This window comes from Sebastes fasciatus, chromosome 23, assembly GCF_043250625.1.
Source record: "Sebastes fasciatus isolate fSebFas1 chromosome 23, fSebFas1.pri, whole genome shotgun sequence".
Lineage (NCBI taxonomy): Eukaryota > Metazoa > Chordata > Actinopteri > Perciformes > Sebastidae > Sebastes > Sebastes fasciatus.
In genome coordinates, this window is record NC_133817.1 from 22,244,959 (window position 1) to 22,270,820 (window position 25,862).

Consider the following 25,862-nt stretch of genomic DNA (forward strand, 5'->3'; position numbering starts at 1 on the left):
CATTCGGTTGCTGGTCTTTTACTAAGTCGATATAAATACTGTTTCTTATTACAATAAAAAGGTGTTTTTACCTGTTGATGTCAAAGTCTTCCTCCTTTAGGTTTAGTAGGTACAGACTGGTGATAGAGATGACGCTGCACACACACACCATAAATGTTTTGAATTAATATATAACTTTCTCAATTTAACTTATTACTAGTAAAAACAGGAAGTGACATCATGCCTCACCAGAAGGCCATGGTGGCCAGCAGGGTGAAGACGCTGGCCTGGAAGACTTTATGCCGCAGACAGTGGCTGTACTTCTGACACCAGCCGTCCTTCTGAACTCTACCTGTCTTACAGGCGTCAGGACTCGCCGCCATCGACACAGCGCTGTGTTTCCTGGGCTTCCTGTTGGACAAAACACAAGAAATTTTATTCTGAAATCACTGATGAACCCAGTGGATTTTTGTTTTTTTATCAAATTAGAAATATGATCCATAATTTCCACAGTTTCCAGTAATCATCTCAAAGATTTTCATTTAAATAAATGTCTGTTGAGTCACTATTTATCGCCAAATGAGGCAACACAATGATTGAGCAACCCAGTCGGCAGGAAAAATGTTGGCGTTGTACGTTTCTTCATCCTTTCTTTTAAACCTGCAGCTCTTTATTCATTCATTCAATCATTGACACACACACACACACACACACACACACACACACACACACACACACACACACACAGTAGCCTTCAGAGACTCAGTCGACCTTGAACTGTGATTTGCATTGATGAACTGATAACACAGTGATGCTGCTATTATGTAACACACACAAACACTTTATCAGTACTTTTCCATGGTGTTGTATACTGTACATTGTAACCTGCACTGCTCTCTCTGCTTTGTCCTGCATATGAGGACTTTAATTATAAAACTAATCTTTCAGCAGCCAACAACTTTTTGCATTTATGGTATTTTTATTATCACTAAAAGGAAGAAAAGAATGTCTGAAAGATTTGTAAAGAAATACGAGCAGTCATAATGGAGGAAATATTGTTCAGTTGCTGAATTATTTTGGCCTAACAATATATACACAGATGTCAAATGATTAATATTGTAATAATATGTAACCATATTATAATATTATTTAAATGAAAAGTTTAAAGACAGAACGTTAGCTGTGGTATTGAAGTAAAAAGGACCACACTATTCAGCATCTAAACTGACTGATGTTGACATTTACAGGTACATTTAACTCCTAATGTCAACTAGCGATCACCAGCTAAATGCTGCTAACATTGTGTATGTAGTTTTTTGCTTGAAAAAGCAGTGAGGTAGGTTAGCACAGTAAGCTAATCAATAAGATTCTGAATAATGTGAACGCTAGCACTAGCTGAGTGAGAGTTAGCTGTGATCAGTTTGGAAATAACTGAAATGGTTAGTTCAGATTTTTTGAAATGGGGTTGTATAAAATTAAAGTTTTTGTGAATGGAGTCTGGTGGCTTTGCAGGGAGCATAGATAACGGCTTCAGTCCCCCGTCAGAAAGGGTTGTCTAATGGCGAGGTAAAGCGGTTGTGGACGGGAGCAGCAGAAAAACGTATTTTAGACACCTACAAAAATCATTATCAATTTATGTGTACGCTATATTTAGAATATTTTCAACACTTTACCGCGCAATCAGACAGCCCTTTCTGATGGAGAACTGAAGATGTTATATCGCTGTCTTCAAAGCCACCACTGTATTCACAAAAACAGTAATTTTATTTCTCAGAACACGGAAGTTGCTGGTCTACCACTGCATCGACCACAAACTACAACTGAAGAACGACCTTTTGACCTTTCATCTATGATAACAAGTGACTGAATGGATGACTAGATGAATGAATGACTAGATGAATGGATGAAGGTACCCGGTGGAGCGCAGGCTGCCTGTCAGACTCTTCAGCTTCGCCAGTCGGCGGTTCCACACCTCCAACTCTTTGATCCGAGTCTCCAGGTTATCGGTGAGCTTCGACAGCTGCTGCACCGCCCCCACGTTCTCCATGAAGATCTGCTCCTGGAGGAGGAGGAGGAAGAGGAGGAGAAAGAAGAGAAGAAAGAAGACGACGATGGTATAAGCCCATGCGGTTTGGTAGGATGTAGTTGTTCGGTGATAACAAATAAACTTGTATCTTTAACCCTTTTATCTTGTAATATGGACCGAAAGCACCAAAATATTTTGATTTTAAACCATTCAGAAGAAAATACATTAAGAACTAGAGTCAATTAAACGATTGGTTGATCATCAGTGTAACTGATTAAGTCATTTATCAAACATCTTCTGCTTCCAGCTGATTTTCTCTGTTTCATGTCATTGTAAATTAAATATATTTGGGTTTCGGACTGTTGGTCAGACAAAACAAGACATGTGAAGACGTCTTTTTGGGCTCTCTTACTAATTTCTGACATTTTAAAGACTATACGATTCATTGAGGGGTGGTTGTGGCTCAGAGGGTAGAGCAGGTCATCCACCAATCGGAAGGTCGGTGGTTCGGTCCTTGAGCAAGACACTTAACCCCAAATTGCTCCCGAAGGCATAGCCATCGGTGTGTGACTGAGTATTTAGATTCGATCCTGATGGGCAAGTTGGCACCTTAATAGCCTCTGCCATCAGTGTGTGAATGCTGACATGTAGTGTAAAGCGCTTTGAGTGGTTGGAAGACTAGAAAAGCGCTATATAAATACCAATTGATTTATAAAAAATAACAGATTACAACGATGAAAACAACCGTTTGCTGCAGCTTATTTAAAAAAAAAATAATAATCTGTTCTGTAATAACCTTTGAAAAACTTTTAAGTAATTTTTGTTGAAGTTAAATCTTAAATGTCACAATATTTACCAACAAAATAAAAACAGAGTGTGGAGAATGAGGAGGAAGACAAGGAGGAGGAGGAAGAGGAGGAAGAGGAGGAGGAGCTTACTTTGTCCACCATAAGGAAGTTGTGAATCTTCTCTCCGTCAGAACAGTTTACGTCTCCGACCTCCGTCACCGCCGACGGCAGCAGCTCCTTCACCTCCTGAGCTATTATACCTGAAACATCATGTGGTTCATTAAAACATCCTCACCTGGTATCATGAATAAATCATAATGACATTATAATGAGGAGTCTGGTCACCTGTCTGGTGGGTGTGGTCTATCCCCATGGTGGAGGCAAACTCTGGTTTATAATCAAACTCAACTATTCTCATCTGAGTGATTCTCTTCAGCTGCTGCTCAGAGTCCACCTGACAAACAGAACCAGAAAAAACGTTTCAACCTCACAAACAGAACCAGAAAACACGTTTCAACCTGACAAACAGAACCAGAAAACACGTTTCAACCTGACAAACACAGAACCAGAAAGCACATTTCAACCTCACAAACAGAAACAGAAAACACGTTTCAACCTGTCAAACAGAACCAGAAAACACGTTTCAACCTGACAAACAGAACCAGAAGAAACATTTCAACCTGACAAACAGAACCAGAAAATACGTTTCATCCTGACAAACGGAACCAGAAAACACGTTTCAACCTGACAGAACCAGAAAACATGTTTCAACCTGACAAAAAGAACAAGAAAACACGTTTCAACCTGACAAACAGAACCAGAAAACACGTTTCAACCTGACAGAACCAGAAAAAACACATTTCAACCAGACAAACAGAACAAGAAAACACGTTTCAACCTGAAAGAAAGAACCAGAAAACACGTTTCAACCTGACAAACACAAAAACAGAAAAAAACACGTTTCAACCTGACAAACAGAACCAGAAAACACGTTTCAACCTGACAAACACAAAAACAGAAAAAACACGTTTCAACCTGACAAAAAGAACAAGAAAACACGTTTCAACCTGACAAACAGAACCAGAAAACACGTTTCAACCTGACAGAACCAGAAAAAAAAAAAATTTCAACCAGACAAACAGAACAAGAAAACACGTTTCAACCTGAAAGAAAGAACCAGAAAACACGTTTCAACCTGACAAACACAAAAACAGAAAAAAACACGTTTCAACCTGACAAACAGAACCAGAAAACACGTTTCAACCTGACAAACACAAAAACAGAAAAAACACGTTTCAACCTGACAAACAGAACCAGAAAACACGTTTCAACCTGACAAACACAGAACCAAAAAAAATGTTTCAGCCTGGATAACAGAACCAGAAAACACATTTCAACCTGACAAACACAGAACCAGAAAACACGTTTCAACCTGACAAACAGAACCAGAAAACACGTTTCAACCTGACAAACACTGAACGAGAAAACACGTTTCAACCTGACTAACAGAACCAGAAAACACGTTTCAACCTGACAAACAGAACCAGAAAACACGTTTCAACCTGACAAACACTGAACGAGAAAACACGTTTCAACCTGACTAACAGAACCATAAAACACGTTTCAACCTGACAAACAGAACCAGAAAACACGTTTCAACCTGACAAACATAGAACCAGAAAAAATGTTTCAACCTGGATAACAGAACCAGAAAACATGTTTCAACCTGACAAACAGAACCAGAAAACACGTTTCAACCTGACAAACAGAACCAGAAAAAAATTTTCAACCTGGATAACAGAACCAGAAAACATGTTTCAACCTGACAAACAGAACCAGAAAACACGTTTCAACCTGACAAACAGAACCAGAAAACACGTTTCAACCTGACAAACATAGAACCAGAAAAAATGTTTCAAACTGGATAACAGAACCAGAAAACACGTTTCAACCTGACAAACACTGAACGAGAAAACACGTTTCAACCTGACAAACAGAACCAGAAAACACGTTTCAACCTGACAAACACTGAACGAGAAAACACGTTTCAACCTGACTAACAGAACCAGAAAACACGTTTCAGCCTGACAAACAGAACCAGAAAACACGTTTCAACCTGACAAACACTGAACGAGAAAACACGTTTCAACCTGACTAACAGAACCATAAAACACGTTTCAACCTGACAAACAGAACCAGAAAACACGTTTCAACCTGACAAACATAGAACCAGAAAAAAATTTTCAACCTGGATAACAGAACCAGAAAACATGTTTCAACCTGACAAACAGAACCAGAAAACACGTTTCAACCTGACAAACAGAACCAGAAAACACGTTTCAACCTGACAAACATAGAACCAGAAAAAATGTTTCAACCTGGATAACAGAACCAGAAAACACATTTCAACCTGACAAACACAGAACCAGAAAACACGTTTCAACCTGACAAACACAGAACCAGAAAACACGTTTCAACCTGACAAACAGAACCAGAAAACACGTTTCAACCTGACAAACACTGAACGAGAAAACACGTTTCAACCTGACTAACAGAACCAGAAAACACGTTTCAACCTGACAAACACAGAACCAGAAAACATGTTTCAACCTGACAAACAGAACCAGAAAACACGTTTCAACCTGACAAAAAAAACAAGAAAACACGTTTCAACATGACAAACACAGAACCAGAAAACATGTTTCAACCTGACAAACAGAACCAGAAAACACGTTTCAACCTGACAAACAGAACCAGAAAACACGTTTCAACATGACAAACAGAACCAGAAAACACGTTTCAACATGACAAACACAGAACCAGAAAACACGTTTCAACCTGACAAAAAGAACCAGAATTTTTTTTTCAAACTGACAAACACAGAACCATAAAACACGTTTCAACCTGACAAACAGAACCATAAAACACGTTTCAACCTGACAAACAGAACCATAAAACACGTTTCAACCTGACAAACAGAACCATAAAACACGTTTCAACCTGACAAACAGAACCATAAAACACGTTTCAACCTGACAAACAGAACCATAAAACACGTTTCAACCTGACAAACAGAACCAGAAAACACGTTTCAACCTGACAAACAGAACCAGAAAACACGTTTCAACATGACAAACAGAACCAGAAAACACGTTTCAACATGACAAACACAGAACCAGAAAACACGTTTCAACCTGACAAACAGAACCAGAATTTTTTTTTCAAACTGACAAACACAGAACCAGAAAACACATTTCAACCTGACAAACAGAACCAGAAAACACGTTTCAACCTGACAAACACAGAACCAGAAAACACGTTTCAACCTGACAAACAGAACCAGAAAACACGTTTCAACCTGACAAACACAGAACTAGAAACACATTTCAACCTGACAAACAGAACCATAAAACACATTTCAACCTGACAAACAGAACCAGAAAACACGTTTCAACCTGACAAACAGAACCAGAAAACACGTTTCAACCTGACAAACACAGAACTAGAAAAACATTTCAACCTGACAAACAGAACCAGAAAACACGTTTCAACCTGACAAACAGAACCAGAAAACACGTTTCAACCTGACAAACAGAACCAGAAAACACGTTTCAACCTGACAAACAGAACCAGAAAATACGTTTCATCCTGACAAACGGAACCAGAAAACACGTTTCAACCTGACAGAACCAGAAAACATGTTTCAACCTGACAAAAAGAACAAGAAAACACGTTTCAACCTGACAAACAGAACCAGAAAACACGTTTCAACCTGACAGAACCAGAAAAAACACATTTCAACCAGACAAACAGAACAAGAAAACACGTTTCAACCTGAAAGAAAGAACCAGAAAACACGTTTCAACCTGACAAACACAAAAACAGAAAAAAACACGTTTCAACCTGACAAACAGAACCAGAAAACACGTTTCAACCTGACAAACACTGAACGAGAAAACACGTTTCAACCTGACTAACAGAACCAGAAAACACGTTTCAACCTGACAAACAGAACCAGAAAACACGTTTCAACCTGACAAACACTGAACGAGAAAACACGTTTCAACCTGACTAACAGAACCATAAAACACGTTTCAACCTGACAAACAGAACCAGAAAACACGTTTCAACCTGACAAACATAGAACCAGAAAAAAATTTTCAACCTGGATAACAGAACCAGAAAACATGTTTCAACCTGACAAACAGAACCAGAAAACACGTTTCAACCTGACAAACAGAACCAGAAAACACGTTTCAACCTGACAAACATAGAACCAGAAAAAATGTTTCAACCTGGATAACAGAACCAGAAAACACATTTCAACCTGACAAACACAGAACCAGAAAACACGTTTCAACCTGACAAACACAGAACCAGAAAACACGTTTCAACCTGACAAACAGAACCAGAAAACACGTTTCAACCTGACAAACACTGAACGAGAAAACACGTTTCAACCTGACTAACAGAACCAGAAAACACGTTTCAACCTGACAAACACAGAACCAGAAAACATGTTTCAACCTGACAAACAGAACCAGAAAACACGTTTCAACCTGACAAAAAAAACAAGAAAACACGTTTCAACATGACAAACACAGAACCAGAAAACATGTTTCAACCTGACAAACAGAACCAGAAAACACGTTTCAACCTGACAAACAGAACCAGAAAACACGTTTCAACATGACAAACAGAACCAGAAAACACGTTTCAACATGACAAACACAGAACCAGAAAACACGTTTCAACCTGACAAACAGAACCAGAATTTTTTTTTCAAACTGACAAACACAGAACCATAAAACACGTTTCAACCTGACAAACAGAACCATAAAACACGTTTCAACCTGACAAACAGAACCATAAAACACGTTTCAACCTGACAAACAGAACCAGAAAATACGTTTCAACCTGACAAACACAGAACCAGAAACACATTTCAACCTGACAAAGAGAACCATAAAACACGTTTCAACCTGACAAACACAGAACCAGAAACACATTTCAACCTGACAAACAGAACCATAAAACACGTTTCAACCTGACAAACAGAACCAGAAAACACGTTTCAACCTGACAAACATAGAACCAGAAAAAATGTTTCAACCTGGATAACAGAACCAGAAAACATGTTTCAACCTGACAAACAGAACCATAAAACACGTTTCAACCTGACAAACAGAACCAGAAAACACGTTTCAACCTGACAAACAGAACCAGAAAACATGCTTCAACCTGACAACACACAGATTAACGATAAACATAGAATCAGAAAACACGTTTTAACTTGAGATGAAGAATTTGAAATTAGAGTTGTGAGTGAAATAAGTTGAATATTTTTACTCTGCCACTAGGAGGGACTAGCAGGTCTGTTTGTTTTGGAGAGGAGGAGACCTAATAAGGAGAGACGTAAGGTGCATCTTATTCCCCGATTTTTTTCCTCCTCGTCTCCTCGCTCCTCCGGCTGTGACCCGAAATCGATCTCAGCGCTCCGTCTTGAAAGACGTCCCAATTCCTAAAATGCATCTTGAGGAGCGAGGAGGCTTGCCGGAGGAGCCATGAGCGAGGATACACCAGTGTATCCTCCAGTGTATCCTTCACGGAAGTTTTTTACCGACCGACATGCCCCCTTATTGGATATCAGTTATTGATTGGACGCTGAGCCGATCGGACTGATCTGACACATGTCAACATCACTGGAGTTTCATACCGGATTGAAGACAGATCACATATTTAAAGTTTTATAGTTTGGTTGTCTTCTTATTCACCATCTAGTTCAAATCTGTGTTAACTGTAGGTGTGAACAGCAAACGGACCATGTTGATGGTGAAGTGTTCCAGCAGCAGAAGGACCTGCAGTATCTCTGCTTCACACACCGCAGCTGAAGGAGTCTGACACTGAAAGAGCTTCATAACAGCTGACAATGAACAGACCTCAATCAACTTTCTTCATTTATTAGAAAGAGCTTTCTTTTGATCATCTGTTATTTCCCCCATTAACTTTTATTAAGGATACAGTTAAAGTCAGAGAGAGGAGGGTCTGTCTTTTACACATTTTACATCATTTATCCTCATTTCCATTCAGTCACATGTGAGGCTGATAATTCCTGAGCGTCGGGTTTGATATGAGTTACATCATTTCAATTTTCCCTGAAACATTCAGACTAATACATAATTTCTAGTGTCAGAATATGAATAAATACAGACGCTAATATTGAATAAATAATATAAAGGTATTGTGCCAGTAGAGATGGTTCCTGAGCCTCTAAGCAGGACTCAGTTTACAGTAGAAATACAGACTGCAGCTGTTATTCATATGCAGGTTTTTGTTGAACAGGTAACAGGCTACAGAGAAGCTGATCCAGTTGTGATCAGCTGATCCAGTTGTGATCAGCTGATCCAGCTGTGATCAGCTGCTGCTGTCATCAGAAACGGACGTCGCTTCACGTGACGCTTCAGAGGAAACGACCGTCTCATGTCTCTAAAAACATATTTCCTCTCTTCCTCTCTCCTCGTGTCTCTTCCTCACCTCCTCCGCTCGCATCTCCCGTGGGCGGGACTAAGACGCGAGGAGAGGAGTCGAGGAGAGGAATCGAGCCGTATAAAATCAGAAATGGTAAAGGCCCATAGTAAAAACCTGCTGAACGAATCCTAACCATGAAGACAACAACTCCCATGATCCCACCCTGCTTCACCATTTCACCAAACTCCCTTCGTTGTTATCGTTTTGATTGACAGACCCGTTGAAGTGATGTCATCGTCTTACCTCCTGTATGTTTTCCTTGGCACGGCGGTCGGACGGCTGCATGACGGCGCCCATCACCTTGGCGTTCCCACACACGACTAACGCCTCGTCGGGGGAGTCGGTGTTGATGCCCACTCGGCCTTGACAGACCACGGCGTCCTGCACCGCCCCGCGCTGCCACAAGGCGTCCCCGTCCATCTCAAACTGACCGGGGTTAGAGGCCTGCGGAGGGGACGCTACAGGTTTATAAATAAGACACGGAGACGTGTTTCCTCGTCGATTCATGATCATCGTGCCGTTACCCTGACGATGATCCTCTCCGACACCAGCGCTGTGAGGAGGAACGTCTCGTCTCCTCCCACTGCAGCGTACAGACCAACCACCATCTGGAAATACCTACAGACAACACACACAGTTAGAATGTAGCTCTGACTGTTCATTCATTCATTCATTAACTCACTCTCTCACCTCTGGTCAGGGTTGGGTTTTCCTTTCTTCCTCATATTGTTGGACGTCGTCTCGCTGAAGTGCAGTCGGCCGAGCGTTACCTTGGTGATTTTACCGCTGGGCAGACTGACCCTGGAGGATCACATGTTATCGTTCTTATATCTGTTTCAACGTTTGTGCTTTCACAGCTTATTTAAATGTATCACAGAGAAAACACTGAAAAAGAAGTCACTCCAAGCCACTGACTGTGATGGATGGGATCAGAAGCACCTTTAAAAAGATCTGAAACTATTTTGGTTGTTAAATATGATCAAGACCAGAATTCTATCGTTGTCAACTACAGTTGAGGAGATAACCGTGGAGAAAGGGAAACCTTTGATCAGAATAGTCACTTCTATGACTCTTGCTCTCATTGGGCTCACTTCTATAGTGAATTCAATCAATCAATCAATCAAACTTTATTTATATAGCACCTTTTGAACAAATCAAATGCACTTCAAAGTGCTTTACAAGCGATTGACAAATAAATTGACTAATGATCAACCGTTACTCAAAGTAGTAAAATGTAGACAAAACAAAATAAGTATAAATGACAAAACCACTAAAATTGTAAACACTCCGTGAAAGCCAGACTAAATAGATGGGTTTTTAGTTTACGTCTGGAAGGCTGCTGCAGCAGCTTGGAGCGTAACGGCTGAAAGCAGCATCACCAAATCGTTCTGTTCTGCTTTGTGGAACAACTAAAAGAGAAGAACCAGACGTTCTAGTGAAAATAAACTATTTGCTATTTTTCTTGGGACCCCCTGGAACTCCCTCAAGGACCCCTGGGGGTCGCCGGACCCCTGGTTGAGAACCACTGAACTAGGGTATATCTGAGCTAACAGCTGGTGCAGCTGGCGATGGTGCGTTTAGGGATGCTCGGTGCGTTAACTACCTGACAGGGTGGAAGGACTTCTTGCTGCGGTTGGGTTGAGACTGTTCGATGGTCACCTGGTGGCTCGGAGACTCCAGCTGTGAGGAGAGAGACAGACAGAGGAATTACTGAACGCCTCCTGCTGGTGGTTTCCACAATATTCTGGAGATCTCCAGATTCTCAATGTGCCGAGTCTGGAGTAATTTTTAGGGATTCATCTTGTAGATGTAGATATGTTTCATCAAGATACTGTTGATGAAGTTGGGTTTTGTTGACAGTAGAGTTTGGCCTGACAGCCCCACTGAGGTCAGGGCTGTTTATCAGCACGTAGCTCCAATGCTAACAGCTGCTAGGTTAGCAATTTCTCCCTGCTTTCAGTGTTGATGCTAAGCTAGGCTAAACATGTCCTGGATCCACAACTTAAATTGATACAGATCTTCAATGGTTCTGAATTTAGTTGTTTTCAGAGGATTTTTAATTGTTTTTCTGGTAAAGTTATAGATGATTTTTTATGCATTTCATTGTAAATTGTAAACTGGATTAGCGTAATTTATCTTAACTCATTAATGTCTGTAATGAGGAGAGCGCACACTTCTTTCTTATATTTTGCTGGTCACAGACAGAAGGTTGAAGAGTCTTGAACGTACCTTGACCCCGAACACTTTAATCAGGAAGTGGTCGACCTGCTGCGGCCCGCTGGGCGTTCTGACGTACTGTGGCTCTGCGGCCACGCCGATGTGAACAGTGACCTGGAAGTGGTTCTTCTTCTGGCAGACGAAGGCCTCGTCAGCTGCAGAGTAGTTGAAACCTTTATCTGTGTCGACGTGGTAGGCTGGAGGAGACCTGGAGACACAGAAGAAGAATTCATAAAACTGACTGAACTACTTGATGTAACTTGGTGCTGGTTCTGTACTCACATTGTCTGGTTGCTGCTGTCGTATAAGGTGCTCCAGTGATCCGGTCTGTAGTGCTCCCACGTCAGCAGCTGGTAGGATCCCAAACCACCGACGCCGTTCCCTACACCGTCACCTTCACTACAGGAAGCCTCGACTCCTGCCGACGGGTCCTCAGACTCAGATCTCCTCCTCTTTTTACTCTCTGGGGAGCTGAAGCAGGAGGAGACAGATTCAAAGGTCAGACCAAATAACTAGTCACTGACTGACTGAGTTACATTTTTATGCTGACAACACCAGGCTGTATGTTTTCATGACACCTGGCGACTTGTCACTCTCATTATGTGCCTTGACGAGATCAAATAATGAAAGTTAAACAATTTCGTTAGCTGAAGACTAAGCTAAACTATTAGCAACATTTACTTTCCATCTCTGAAACGTTTCTCCAATATTGTAGCTCGCTAGAGCCTCGAATCACAGTTTGTCATCTCAAATGTCTGTGATATCTGGATTCTGGCACCCAACAACACAGCAAGAGGACATTTTACATGTGTAACTTTAGCCCACTGCTAGTGTTAGTTAGCCTCCAGTCTTTCCTGTGTTTAGCCTCCAGCTAACACCGTGACCTCATCATGGCGTCAGCTGTAAAAGTGTCTACATGTTCACAATGTCCTGCCTGTTATCACCAGCTCCTGGAAGCCAGAATAGAAGCTGCAGTGTGAGTGTAACGTACAAATGACAAACTGACAACTCAGTTAAGACTAAAAGTCTGCTTACCAGGTGTGTAGCGTGGAAGTGGAGCCGAGCAGGTAGGTTGAAGATGGCGTGGATAAATTAGGGACCAGGCCCGAACCAGTGCAGGGCGTGGCGTAGCTGTTTGAGGGGGGTTGGGGCGGGGAAGGCGGCGTGGGAGGCGTGGGAGGCGTGTAAACCTGCGAGCAGCTCTCTGGTCTCAGGTAGTGTGTGTGTTCAGGTGAGCGGTGTGTGTGTTGGATCAGGGGGGCAGGTGGAGCAGGTGAGGTCCCAGACTTGATGTAAGTGTTTGTGAGGCCCAAACTGCGGAGCTGATCGTGGGTCAGCAGCTCGTGGTGGGCGGGGGTGGGGCCTCGATCCTTAAAGCGACAGGACGACGAGGGGGCAGGCCGTTGTGTTGGCTGGAATACCTCCTGGTTCGACCAATAGGACGGCTCGTAATGGAGGTCTGCCAATCAGAGAGGTATATTTTAGCGTACAGTTTCACCCTATTCAACGTATTGTCATACAACGGTTCGTATGATATCTTACTAAAAGTTATTCCTCCTTTTTCGTGCGTTTTCCTACGAATGTCCAGCAACATGTGACGCACATGCTTGTTACATACATACAGTCTTTTCAAAATAAACTTCCGTCTTCACAGGAAAGTACTTGGTTAGGTTTAGGAAAAGATGGTGGATTGGGTTAAATTAACTTCAGAAGTGGCGTTACATGACAAATAAATCAACGGTGAATTTTTCAAAACACAAACAGAGACATAAACACGGTCACTGAATAATCAATCAATTAACAACACAAAACAAAGACAGATATTGTCCAGAAACCCTGACAGGTACTGCATTTAGCATAAAACAATATGCTCCAATCATAACATGGCAAACTGCAGCCCAACAGGCAACAACAGCTGTCAGTGTGTCAGCGTGCTGACTTGACTATGACTTGCCCCAAACTGCATGTGATTATCATAAAGTGGGCATGTCTGTAAAGGGGAGACTCGTGGGTACCCATAGAACCCATTTACATTCACATATCTGGAGGTCAGAGGTCAAGGGACCCCTTTGAAAATGGCCATGCCAGTTTATCCTCGCCAAAATTTAGCGCAAGTTTGGAGCGTTATTTAACCTCCTTCACGACAAGCTAGTATGACATGGTTGGTACCGATGGATTCGTCAGGTGCTACAATATAAAAATCACAAGTTAATGCGTTAAAGAAATTAGTGGCGTTAAAGGGAATTTGCACGTTATTATGGCGCTAACTTTGACAGCCCTACTTTAAACGTAGTGGTTGAAGCTGTGAACAGTACCTGGTATCTGTGCAGGTGAACAGGCCTCTGAGCTCGAGTCAGGAGGAGACTCAGGGAGCATGCTGGGAAAAAAACAAACATATAAACAAATAAACAAACGGTTAACGCATCGACAGTGTTTACTCTCCATCACATAGTGATAGAAAACTGTCTTACAAAAACAACATAAAAACATGCGCCCATGAAAGACATACTGTACCTGCATTAAAACACAAACAATTCCATAAATAAATAAGATCAAGCTGCATTAAAAAGTAGTGACAGGCTTTTACTTTGTTCTATTTTGTGCTGTGTAAAGTAGTTTTAGTGTTTGATAAAGTCTGTTTAATATTGTTTTAATGGGATCTCCTCGTTCTTTCTCTTTCTGTATTTACAACCTTCAGTCAGCTAATTATCAACTAGGTCAATGCTGTTTGTGTGTGCGTTATATAATATAACAGGATGTGTGTCCAGCAATGATGATGACACAGTAGGTTTCCCCTGTTACTACTATACTCCGACCTCCTCTTCTACAAGTTGTATCATTTTATCACACACTATACTCCCTCTTTAATGTTGTAAAACATAATAACTTAAAACTCAATTAACAATGTGTGTGTAGGAGCTTCTGGCATTAATGTAAAAATATAAAATATAAATGTAATCGAGTGAGTCTTACAAGCTGTTGGGGTCCATGTCGTTGCTGAGGTACTGCTCCAGGATGCTCGTGTCCACAGCGACAGAACTGTCCAACACACCACTCACATCCTGACCTGCACACACACACACACACACAGACACACACACACATGGTAATCAATTGTTCCTGATCTTAATGAGCAGAGGAAGATAAGCTAATAAATAACAGACTGTGTGTCATGTTAACCCTCTGGTCTGTAATTTAAGTGTCAGGGTGAGAGTTTGTTAACCCGGGACGTTTCAAAAGTAATAATTCTTATAAAGTAGATGATATATAGATGAGAAAAAAATTAAAATATGAGTGAACATCCAATGAGAGAGCTCTGACTGTTGCTGTGTGGTTAATGGCAGGCTGAAGTCAGAGTTTAAGCTTGATTTTGGATCAATTTTAGCATAAAAGTGTCCAAATATGTTTTTTAAATAACACCTTTTGCAGAGAGAACAATCGTAACTTTCTCAAGGACCCCTGGAACTTTATTAAAGACCAACTAAACCTCCCTAAAAAACCTCTGGAACCTTTTCCTCGAGGACCACTTCCTCAACATGAATGACCTCAAAGAGCACCATAAATACACGATGAAAACTTTAAACTCCTCAAGAAACCACAGAACTTTCTGAAATAAAACTTCTCCTGAAAGGATCCCTGGAACCTTGTACCTGCTCAAGGATCCATATTTCTGCCTCTATGACCGGTGGAATCATTTCAAGGACAACTTGAATCTTCTTAAGAACCCATCGAACCTCTCTAAGGACCAGCAGAACCTCCTCTAGGATTCCTGGAACCTTCATAAGGACCATTTGAACTTCTTAAAGGACCAGTGGAACGTCCTTCTCCAGGACCACTAGAACTACCTTAAGGACCTTTTGAACTTCCTCGAGAACCCCTGGAATGTCCTCTTCAAGGACCACTAGAGTCACTTAAACCTCCGCAGGGAGTACCCCTGGAACCTTCCCTTAGACAACCACTAGAACCGCCTAAAGAACAACTAGATCCTTCTCAAGGACCCATGGTACCTCCTCAATGGCCATGAGAATCACCTCAAGGATAACTTGAACCTCCTTAGCAACCCCTGGAATTACCTCAAGAACACAATGGATCTCCTCAAGGACAACTAGAACTTAATCAAGGAACCCTGGAACCTTCTTAAAGACTAGTTCAACATTTTAAAGGACCACTGTAACCAACTCAGAGACAACTACAATATCTCAAGGACAATTTGAACCTATGCATAGACCGTTGGACTGTCCTCTTCAGGACCAATAGAACCTTCTCAAGGAGCCTCCCCAAGGTTCACAAGAACTACCTGTACCTGGGGGGCCACTTGAAGGCCCCGAAGACCACATGAATCCCTCCTAGTGACTCTTGGATCCTCCTCAGGAACCAAAGAATTTCTTCAAGTACCACTAAAACCTTTTTCAACTTTTGAAGGACCAGATCCTCATAAAGAAACATTTAATGTCCCTGTTAAGTGTGCTTCATGATTTCAAGTCTAAAAAGAAGATCAGGTCCATTATAGAAGATATTATGGCTGATTTGATGTTAGGAGACAGCTCACCACTGAAGAACTGCTGCAGCGCCTCGTTCTCTCCCAGCACCTGGAGGGGCTGCCGGCCTGATCCGGGCTCCATGCTGCCCAGCAGGAGGCGCTGCAGCTGGGGAGGTAGGAGGGATCAGGAGGGCCTCCTGCTGGATCTGCTGGAGCTACAAGGCTGAAGAAAAGACACTCGCAGTGAATGAATGAATATATATAGAACTTTTAAAGGTGATATTAAAATGACTGAACATGGAAGAGTTAAAGCAGAACAACAAAGAAATAGAAGAGCTTTTTTTTTTTAGCTCTTCCATTTCATTGTTGTTGACATAAAAAAACAATATCAACAGAAAAACCCACATCTTCTCTCTACCCTTTGCAGTACTTTTACTTGGCAATATTGTACTTTTTACACCACTACATTTATTTGACAGCTTTAGTTACTTTTCTAAATTTGACATTTTATATAAAAAACATGATTTTCTTATAAAATACACAGTGCTAAAGATTAAACCAGTTTGGCTCCATTGTAATGACGTCTATTATGTAGCAGGACTTTCTTCTTCTTCTCTCTCCCATTAATCATCTCATGTCAGATTTATCTGGTGACCCTTTGGAGGGCCCGACTTCTGTACTTTTACTTCACTAAGATTGTAAATTAATAAATTTTACTTGTAATGGAGTACTTATACATCGTGGTAATGGTACTTTTACTAAAGGATCTGAGTACTTCTTCCACCATTGTTGGGATTGTCGGTGTAAAGGAGGAAGAAGCAGGTTGATGATGATGCTGAACTAATATCACATCTGATACTGAAGCAGAGTTCAAGGTTAAAACAAGTGATACAGACACAAAGCTTCACCTGTAACCTCTCAGCTACAAACATACATGTAATTCATTCTTTGTTTCCTGATAATTTCCTAGAAAGAAATATGTAATGTGTTGTTTCATTTTGTTGACATATTAGAGTCATAGAGGGAATTTTGGATATCTCTTTTTATCACTCCATAAATCAGAAAATACTGTCAACAGCCCTTAAAAAAATACATTTTCGCCATGTTTTTACAAATAAAATGTTGTCTAAATCAGACTATGAATGATATCTGAACAAAGCCCTCTGTAAAAACCTTCAGAATGTAGAGAGGAATGAAACTGTAAAGTTTGGTGGATGTAAGTGCTGCTGAAGTGGAGATTTCTGGCTCAGTCTGACAAAAACCTCATTTAGAGAAAACGGCCTTTAAAGATATGGATTGTTGTATTGTATGAAGACACTACAGGTGAACAGAATAAAAACAAATAACTACTAAATATCAGCATGAAACTTCCCCAGTTGATTATCACAACTTTGTATTACAACTGTTTAAATATGCATATAAGTCATTATCTAATGCAAACTTTTGGTGAGTTTAGGAGAAATCTATAGACGCAAATAAACAAAGTAGTTAAATAAACACCTAAATGTGTATTTAGGAGACATGTTATGCAAGCAAAATAGCTCAAAATCTCTAAACTGACCAATTGAACAAACTATGTTTTTGCCTGTCGTAACTCACCTTAAGATTTCGAGTACTTTTTCCACCACTGCACATTATATCTATAAATCTGTGCTGAATGCAAAAAGGCAAAATTGACCAGTGAAAAACAATGTTTTTGCCTGTAGTGTCTCACTTTAATGAACTTTAACTGGGACATTTTTGTCCTTTAAGGGTCTGAGTATCTGTATTTTGGCTACACAGTTTATTATAGACTTATTATAGGAGCTTCCAAAATAAAATTGATAATCCAAAAATGTCCCTATAGTGATAGTTAAACAGACGCAGATCTGCTGGACATATTAGTTGAGACTCACCAGTGTTTCTTTCCAAGATGGCCTCCAGTCAGTTGACCAGTCGCTGATCTCCAAGTTTATCGGAGCTGCTCGTCCTCAGGTGTAATCCATCTGTTATTATTATCAGAGTCAGATATTAGATCCTAGAGCTACTCCTAATGTGTCACATCTTCTTCTGTGGTTTTAGTTATGAGATATATTTCCTTTTAGATGTGAATTCTTCCTCTTTTCTTGTTTGTGGCGTGCGTCTCTGGATCGTCTCTGTCCGTCTGAACTTTGAGCTTTGAACAGGAAGAAGGTAAAAGACATTCACACACCTGGCGCAGGCGTACGACACACCTGTATGTGTGTGTGTGTGTGTGTATGATGCAGCCATAAACCATCTTACTGGAAGAGCACACACGGATACACGTTTGTATCGCTATACTTGTGAGGACAGATGTTCAGACTGACACCGGTCTAATGTCTGTACGGTAAATATGAAGCTACAGCCCGCAGCAGGTTTCTTAAAATTATAAATAACTTAGTTAATTGAATCTATATTTTCATCTCTCTTCTTCATTGTCTGGCTGCAACAATGCATTATTTTTTTCACATTTATTTATACTTTAACAACATGTTTGTAGAATGTTGTTAACACTTCATGTAATAATGTTGTATCTTGGATGGGGGTCAGATTTGTATTTCTCGAGTTGTTTGTGTGTGTAAAATGTCCTCTTATGAACTAAAACTGGACCTCTTAAAGGTAGAAGTATTAAGCACACGCACTCACACACCTGCAGGATCCTTATCTGTTGTACGTCACTATGAGTAAATACTCTGCTGTCCTTAATGTCCACAGGAGAGGAAGAAGTCCATCTTTTATCCAGCAGAAGGTGCTGAAGACACTGAAAAATAAAATGACACTTGATGGGAGATTTACAGAAACTCACTGAATTAATCATCATTCAGGGCGTTGTTGGAGGTGTGAAGTGTCCCGGTAACCTAGTAGTCTAAGATGCATACTACCATACTTTATAACTGCAATATTATAATTATAATTATTTCTATTTTTATTTTTTTTAATACATTTATTTTTCCAAGATGTGACATATAACCAAGGTAGACAGGAAAGAAAGAAAGAAACAACAAAAAGATAACAGGACATACAGCAAAACAAACAAAAATAAATGAATTACATTACATACATTATATCGAAAATAATAAAAGCTAACATACAAAATACACAACCATATTACTTTATATATATAATAAACATAATTATTATTGCACTAGTATGAATGAAATTATTACAATAGAATAAATGCAATTATTACACTTGAATATATTTATTTATTTATTGCACTAGTATGGATGTAAATATTGCACTACAATAAATGTAATTATTGCACTAGAATAAATGTATCCATCAGTCAACCAAGTTAAGCTGGTTTACTAAATGGATTTCCACTCTAATCAACAATTATACAACAAACATGACAAATGTCAGCATTTCAAAAGATTAAAGATGGTAACCCTCGATTTGCGTCGGGCAACGAGTCTCGCGAGAGTTTTCCAACGTTTTCGCAAATCTAGGGTTACCATCTAGACCCGACCTACAGTATGAGTTAGCTAGCTACCAGCTCAACATTAGCATACCAAAACCAAAGACACCAATTAAAACTGGTTTTCCTCATTATGTCCAAAACAATCACTAAAACATTACTAGAGCCATGTTACCTGTGTTTTCCTCCATCTATAGTTACCTCTTGAAGCCTCGGTGATAACGATACCACCGAGTCGGTGTGCTGCTGTCAGCGGCGGAGGCGGCACCGGGACCGGGTGGTGGTGTGGGCGGAACCGGGCGGCACAGGGCAGTGTGGGCGGGGACGCCCCGGTACCTGCCCGGTACTCGCATCGCTGTTGTCCGTTTCCCGTTTATCCCGTTAAACAGAGGCGACTGTCCGCCGTACATCCTTAGCTCCATGTCTGTAGTGTCTTTAAGCTTTCTCCTGTTTCTTCGGTGTATCATGTCATTAGAACCGTTGGATGAACTCTGTTACTGTCGCCGCCATTTTGTTTCCATATTAACAGCCGAAAAGACGTCACTCAATGTCTACTGGCAAATTAAATAATAGAACAGCCATCACGAACTAATGGACTAATGTTTTGAAACAATATCTTACCTTCTAACCATATATCTAACCCAAAATGTTGACCGTCTAGATCAGGGGTCTCTAAGCAACCTGCGGCTCTGAAGCTACATGCGTCTCTTCAGCTCCTCTCCAGTGGCTCCCTGTGGATTTATAAAAATGGAAATGAATAACTGTTTTTTGTTTACATTTTCCTTTTTATTTATCATTGTTTTAGGTCTATGGTACGACAGAGGTTTAAGGCCACATTGAGGGAAAAAAATTTATCTGAGATTACGAGAATAAAGTCATAACATTATAAAGTAGTAATTTTGCGTGTTATTTTAATTTTTTCTCGTTAAGTTATGACTTTATTCTCGTAATATTACGACTTTTTTACTCGTTAAGTTATGACTTTATTCTCGTAATATTACGACTTTTTTTTCTTGTAATATTATGACTTTATTCTGTAAATCTCAGATGTTTTTTCCCTCAATGTGGCCCTAACACTCCGTAGTACATTGGCTCTTTGGCCCTCACTGCATTAGACTTATATACTATATACTTAGACTATAAGCTGTGTTACCTTCATCACAATGATTAAATGTTGTGCGGCTCCAGACAGATTCATTTTGGGGGTTTTTTTTAGCCTAAAATGGCTCTTTTGATAGTGAAGGTTGCTGACCCCTGGTCTAGGTCTAACCGGCCACGCTAGAGGAGAACCAACCTTAATTACGTATGTACATCTTTAGCTCACCTTATTTAGAAAGTTCAATACAGGAGCTACATAATGTAAATATTAAGATTTTTCATTACAAAAAAATCGGTATATATATTTAAACAGTTAAAAAATGATATAAAAATAAAATAAATTATACCACAAATAAAATGTAAGGAAAAGAGGATGAATATATATTTTGCTAAGATATTAATCAAATTAATTATGTAGATTTCATCTGCCGAAAAACTGGGATTGTTAAAAATGAGTAAATCTCAATCTTTGTTAGTATGTATGGCGGCTCTCTAGCTAGATAGCTCATGTAGCTAAGTAGAAATTGTGAAAATAAATGCCTCATATTTGTGGTTTTAACAACGTTTTTAAATCAGATTTTATACAAGGTGGTTTTTATAATATATGTGGGCACTAGAAGTGCCAAAACATGCATGTTTCATGGCCTCTTTTAGTGTTTTCCCTCTATTTGACCTTGAAATGATTTATTGTTATTCATCTAAACAACGTGCTGTACCATCATTCAGCCTGCAGCTGGCAGCACAGACTGTTTAAGGAGTAATAGTGGGTTTGAGGTTATGAATGGTAAGTTTACCTGTTGCTTTCAAACAACAATGATTAAGAATAGAAGTAAAATAAAATTTACCTTTTACTGAGCAACAGTGTCAAATCAGATAAAGTAAAATAATAATAACGGGGGTCAGATTTGTATTGCTCGAGTTGTTTGTGTGTGTAAAATGTCCTCTTATGAACTAAAACTGGACCTCTTAAAGGTAGAAGTATTAAGCACACGCACTCACACACCTGCAGGATCCTTATCTGTTGTACGTCATGAGTAAATACTCTGCTGTCCTTGATGTCCACAGGAGACGAAGAAGTCCATCTTTTATCCAGCAGAAGGTGCTGAAGACACTGAAAAATAAAATTACACTTGATGGGCAACAGTGTCAAATCAGATAAAATAAAATAATTCCAGGTTAATTCAGTCTCTGTGTGTCCAGCAGGTAGTGCTACAGGACAGTTCTTCTCTTCAGTCAAACACGTCTGCCTCACACAGGTGAGGGATGAGCTGATATTTGGGCTCCGACTGGACGACACACATGAGGCTCAAACACTCAAGAATTGATTTACAGACAGCAGAAAAGTTTCTGCAAACTTCAGACTGTTTATATAAAAAAGTTACTCATAAATACACAGCAGTAAAGACAAACCTTTGTTATCAAAGATATTATCATCATTACAGTGACCCATACAGTGACCTACATGGGCAGAAACATGCACAAATATCTGTCCAAGGAAGTCGGGATGACACGCTGGTTGGATGTTTAAGATCCATGGTTGTTTTACAGCTTTGGCAACATCTAAAGACACTGCAGTATAGTCGTAATCAGTCGTTGCACGTCTCTCTGTGGTTTTGTGTCTCTTTGTGGTTATTTTGTGTCACTTTGTAGTTGTTTTGTGTCTCTTTGTTGTCATTTTGTGTCTCTTTGTAGTTGTTTTGTGTCTCTTTGTTGTCATTTTGTATCTATTTATGGTTGTTTTGTATCTATTTGTGGTTATTTTGTGTCTCTTTGTAGTTGTTTTATGTTTCTTTGTAGTAAATTTGTTTCTCTTTTTGGTTGTTTTGTGTCTCTTTGTGGTTGTTCTGTGTCTCTTTGTTGTAATTTTGTGTCTCTTTGTAGTTGTTTTATGTTTCTTTGTGGTCATTTTGAGTCTCTTTGTAGTCATTTTGTGTTTCTTTGTAGTCATTTGGTGTCTCTTTGTAGTCATTTTGTGTTTCTTTGTAGTCATTTGGTGTCTCTTTGTAGTCATTTTGAGTCTCTCTCATTGGTTTGTGTCTCTTTGAGTGACAGTTTATAGATGGCGGCGGTAGGCCCGTTCAGTAATCCATCCACGACTGCTATGGTTAAAGTTTAGTTAGAGAAATTAGTTAGTTAAGGTTAGAGTAAGATCGTGGTTAAAGAACGACATAAGGAGACCAAACACCAGACACAGATCACAGTCGGTGTCTTTGTTGAACCGATCATCCACCCTGACATCCTTCAGGTCCAACAACACAATCAACAGATAAAGGATGCAGACCACAGGAATTTAATTTAACTCCTGGAAGCGTGAAGACGGCTTTAAAACAGCTTGTATTTCTTTTCTCTTCACGTGGGGAAATGAAACGCTAATGTTTCATTTTATGAGCCCATAAATTGCTAACAATTTTCTAGGAAGTTTTTTGGAAGGAGCTTTGTAATCTGGTGCTAATTATACGGAAAACAGAGAGTTTATACAGCTGTTGTTGTTTTCCATATGATGACTTTCTTCAAAGAACGGCTCAGTTTGACTAAAACGTTCCGGAAATTAACTCAACAGCCGATTCTAGAAATAGAATACGAAGAAATCAAAGTTATTAAAACATTTTTGAGACCTCAGTTTATTTTCAAAACAAGAACGCAGCGTTCAGTTTGATGTTTTTCTTCTTTCCTTCATTAATAACTATTTTAACAGAGATAACAACAGTATAGACAGCGTATATAGGACCAACACAGTGTAACATATCTCCCATTGAAGCGCTTTTCTATGCCGACGACCGTCTTCAATATTTGCAGCATCCTGTCGTGTTTCTGTGACCTCTGCTGCTTCTGTGAACGAAACATGAAATAAAATCTGTTTCACAGTAACTTTTCTGTCCTCTCTTATCTTATCGTCATCACACACTTCCATTGTCTTCCTTATCACTGTTGTGCTTCTTATCGGTGACCTGGATCCCAGATTACGTCAACAACAGCGTTCCCGTGCCAACCAGAGCGTTCCCGTGCCAACCAGCTTGCTCACAGCGGTGATACATCAGCTCTCCGACTGTCCATAAAAGTTGTGACAGTGATGGAGAGTTTAACTAACAGAGAAGGGAATGAACAAGGATTTAGTATTAACCCCCTGAGACCCACAATAGAGCCGTTTTTAGGGGGAGATAGCTGGTCAAAAGTAGATGAAGTGGTGTACATCATCTGAAAGCTCTGCACTGTGGGTCAAGTTGTTCTAGTCAACAATTATAAATAAACATACATTCATTCATTCATTAAAATAAATATTGAAAGAATTTAAGGGTTTAGAACATTTTGACAAAGTATATGATGGTCATCCACATGCTCTATTATGACTCATAAGTTGTCTTTGATTTGATCAAATTAATTAATCAGTTGTTTTTTGTTTTTGATTACACAGATTTGGTGCAAAATGTAACCATTTTTTACCACTGGAGAATTGATAAAAAATGATCAATAATCCCTTCAGAATACCACATTAAGACACCAAGACCTTGAGGAACACCATAGAGAAAGCCATGCTGTGATCTGGGATAAAAAACTTTTAACATTTGGAGATTTCTGCAAGAATTGCATTTTTCAGCGATTGGATGGCGAGCACTCAGAAAGCCCCTTATTGTCAATCTAGCTAGGAAAGCCATCTATCCTCTGAATGCTCTAGGTCTCTAGTCCATCCATCCATCCTCTGAATGCTCTAGGTCTCTAGTCTGATCCATCCATCCTCTGAATGCTCTAGGTCTCTAGTCTGATCCAGTTGGGCTCATTGGATCCACAAGAGTCTCAGCTTTACAGTGATACCCAATTTATGGAATTCAAGACTGTATCTTTCAAGACCCCAGTATGCAGAAATATTCAAACACACCATTTTAGAATAGGAGACAATAACACATTTATACTGCATTCAAATACTGCATGTGATTATCATAAAGTGGGCATGTCTGTAAAGGGGAGACTCGTGGGTACCCAAAGAACCCTTTTACATTCACATATCTGGAGGGAGACCTGTGAAAATGGTCATGCCAGTTTTTCTCGCCAAAATTTAGCCTAACTTTGGAGTGTTATTTAAAAATTCTTGTCAAAATGATGGCATACACATTAAAGGGACTGTTTGTAACTTTCTAAGCGTATAAATGTACCGGGTCGGGACACATGCGTGCTTGTATATGCGCGCTTGCGTGTGGCTGCTGTCTCGTCTCCTCTGCCTGCTTTCCTTCACTCAGACAGAGCGCGCGATCTAGCATACTCGCTCCACCTCTAGACGTGAACGCGCACACACTCCACACTGCAGGAGAGTTAGTTTAGCTCTGAGAATATCTAGTGAATGTACAGTGGACGTTTGTGCAGAAATAAATGCTGCAGCTCCTCCAGACCAACAGAGGTTCTTCGTGTCTTGTGAAGTGAAGGGGCTCTGCAGCGAGTTACTTTGTCGTCTCGTTACCGACCGGGTGCCGGTGTCAGTTGCTCGCTGCGGAGCCCCGTCACCTCAGCCTGCGCTGAGGCAGGAAAAGCCAACACTTGGATCAGCAGTGATTCATGGAGAGACCTTCGTCTGGTCAGCTAACATTACTGCCAAGCAGCTGAAATATAGAGTGATATTGTGGTTTTAGCTGACGTGTGTCGCCTCACTGTTTTGAGCGATGCTCGTTCAGGTATATTTAGAGCGAGCACAAGCGCGAGCCCGACGCTGACTTTCGTTAACTTCACGGACACAGGTGTCGCTGTTAACAAGCATTTCTGAAAGTTACAAATAGTCCCTTTAACACTGTCGAAAATTATTAAAAAAAAAAAAAAATTAAAAGGCCAAAATGTCTCTAGTGAGGCATATCAACCAGAGAAGAAGAACAGACAGGTGGTTCATGTGAAAGTCACTGAACGGGATTCTCAAAAACACAGAAGAACATTTCAAGGAAATCAAACAGTGACTCATCCCTCTTCATGATGTGTTCTGGGTAATTGTGCGATTGCTTTAGTATAAACGCAGAGTGACTCACTGTCTAGTTCTTCTGTTGTAGCTACAAAAAGTTGAGATCACGTCCTCTTCAGTAGGAACAAGATATAAATATCAATTAAAGCTGCAAGCAGCGATGAAAGGGCCCTCGCCCCTCCTCGCGGGTCGGGGTTGCTGGCGGGACGCCGACCGACGCGGCCGGGCACCGTGAAACCGAAACTCTGACGAGCGCCACGACGCCTGCCGCAAGGCTCTACGACAAGCGGTTCAAGAGTTATGAAGGGGTGCGTGGCTAATGTGTAGGGGGCGGGGATAACAACACCAACTTAACAGGCACTCTCTGCTGAGCGATATAACACCTCCCACAA

At 40.3% G+C, this 25,862-nt stretch overlaps 1 protein-coding gene across 2 annotated transcripts in view; it reads right to left on the reverse strand.

Annotated features, from left to right (window-relative positions):
- The window catches only part of myrfl (myelin regulatory factor like), a 31,893-nt gene extending 11,760 nt beyond the window's left edge, over positions 1–20,133 (reverse strand). The window contains exons 1-18 of one of the 2 annotated variants that reach the window (XM_074625643.1): positions 20,058–20,133; positions 18,669–18,779; positions 17,914–18,003; positions 16,088–16,241; positions 14,512–14,605; positions 13,854–13,915; positions 12,574–12,997; positions 11,821–12,009; positions 11,551–11,746; positions 10,925–11,001; positions 10,012–10,122; positions 9,846–9,939; positions 9,565–9,765; positions 3,139–3,247; positions 2,944–3,053; positions 1,893–2,038; positions 229–390; positions 72–134 (exon numbers count right to left, since the gene is read on the reverse strand). In XM_074625643.1, coding sequence (XP_074481744.1) covers positions 72–134; positions 229–390; positions 1,893–2,038; positions 2,944–3,053; positions 3,139–3,247; positions 9,565–9,765; positions 9,846–9,939; positions 10,012–10,122; positions 10,925–11,001; positions 11,551–11,746; positions 11,821–12,009; positions 12,574–12,997; positions 13,854–13,915; positions 14,512–14,605; positions 16,088–16,160 — 2,111 coding nt within the window. In that variant the 5' untranslated portion in view covers positions 16,161–16,241; positions 17,914–18,003; positions 18,669–18,779; positions 20,058–20,133. Of the gene's footprint in view, positions 1–71; positions 135–228; positions 391–1,892; positions 2,039–2,943; positions 3,054–3,138; positions 3,248–9,564; positions 9,766–9,845; positions 9,940–10,011; positions 10,123–10,924; positions 11,002–11,550; positions 11,747–11,820; positions 12,010–12,573; positions 12,998–13,853; positions 13,916–14,511; positions 14,606–16,087; positions 16,242–17,913; positions 18,174–18,668; positions 18,780–20,057 lie in introns of both variants that reach the window. The other variant, XM_074625642.1, reaches the window with a different exon arrangement.
- Between the last annotated feature and the right edge of the window lie 5,729 nt (positions 20,134–25,862).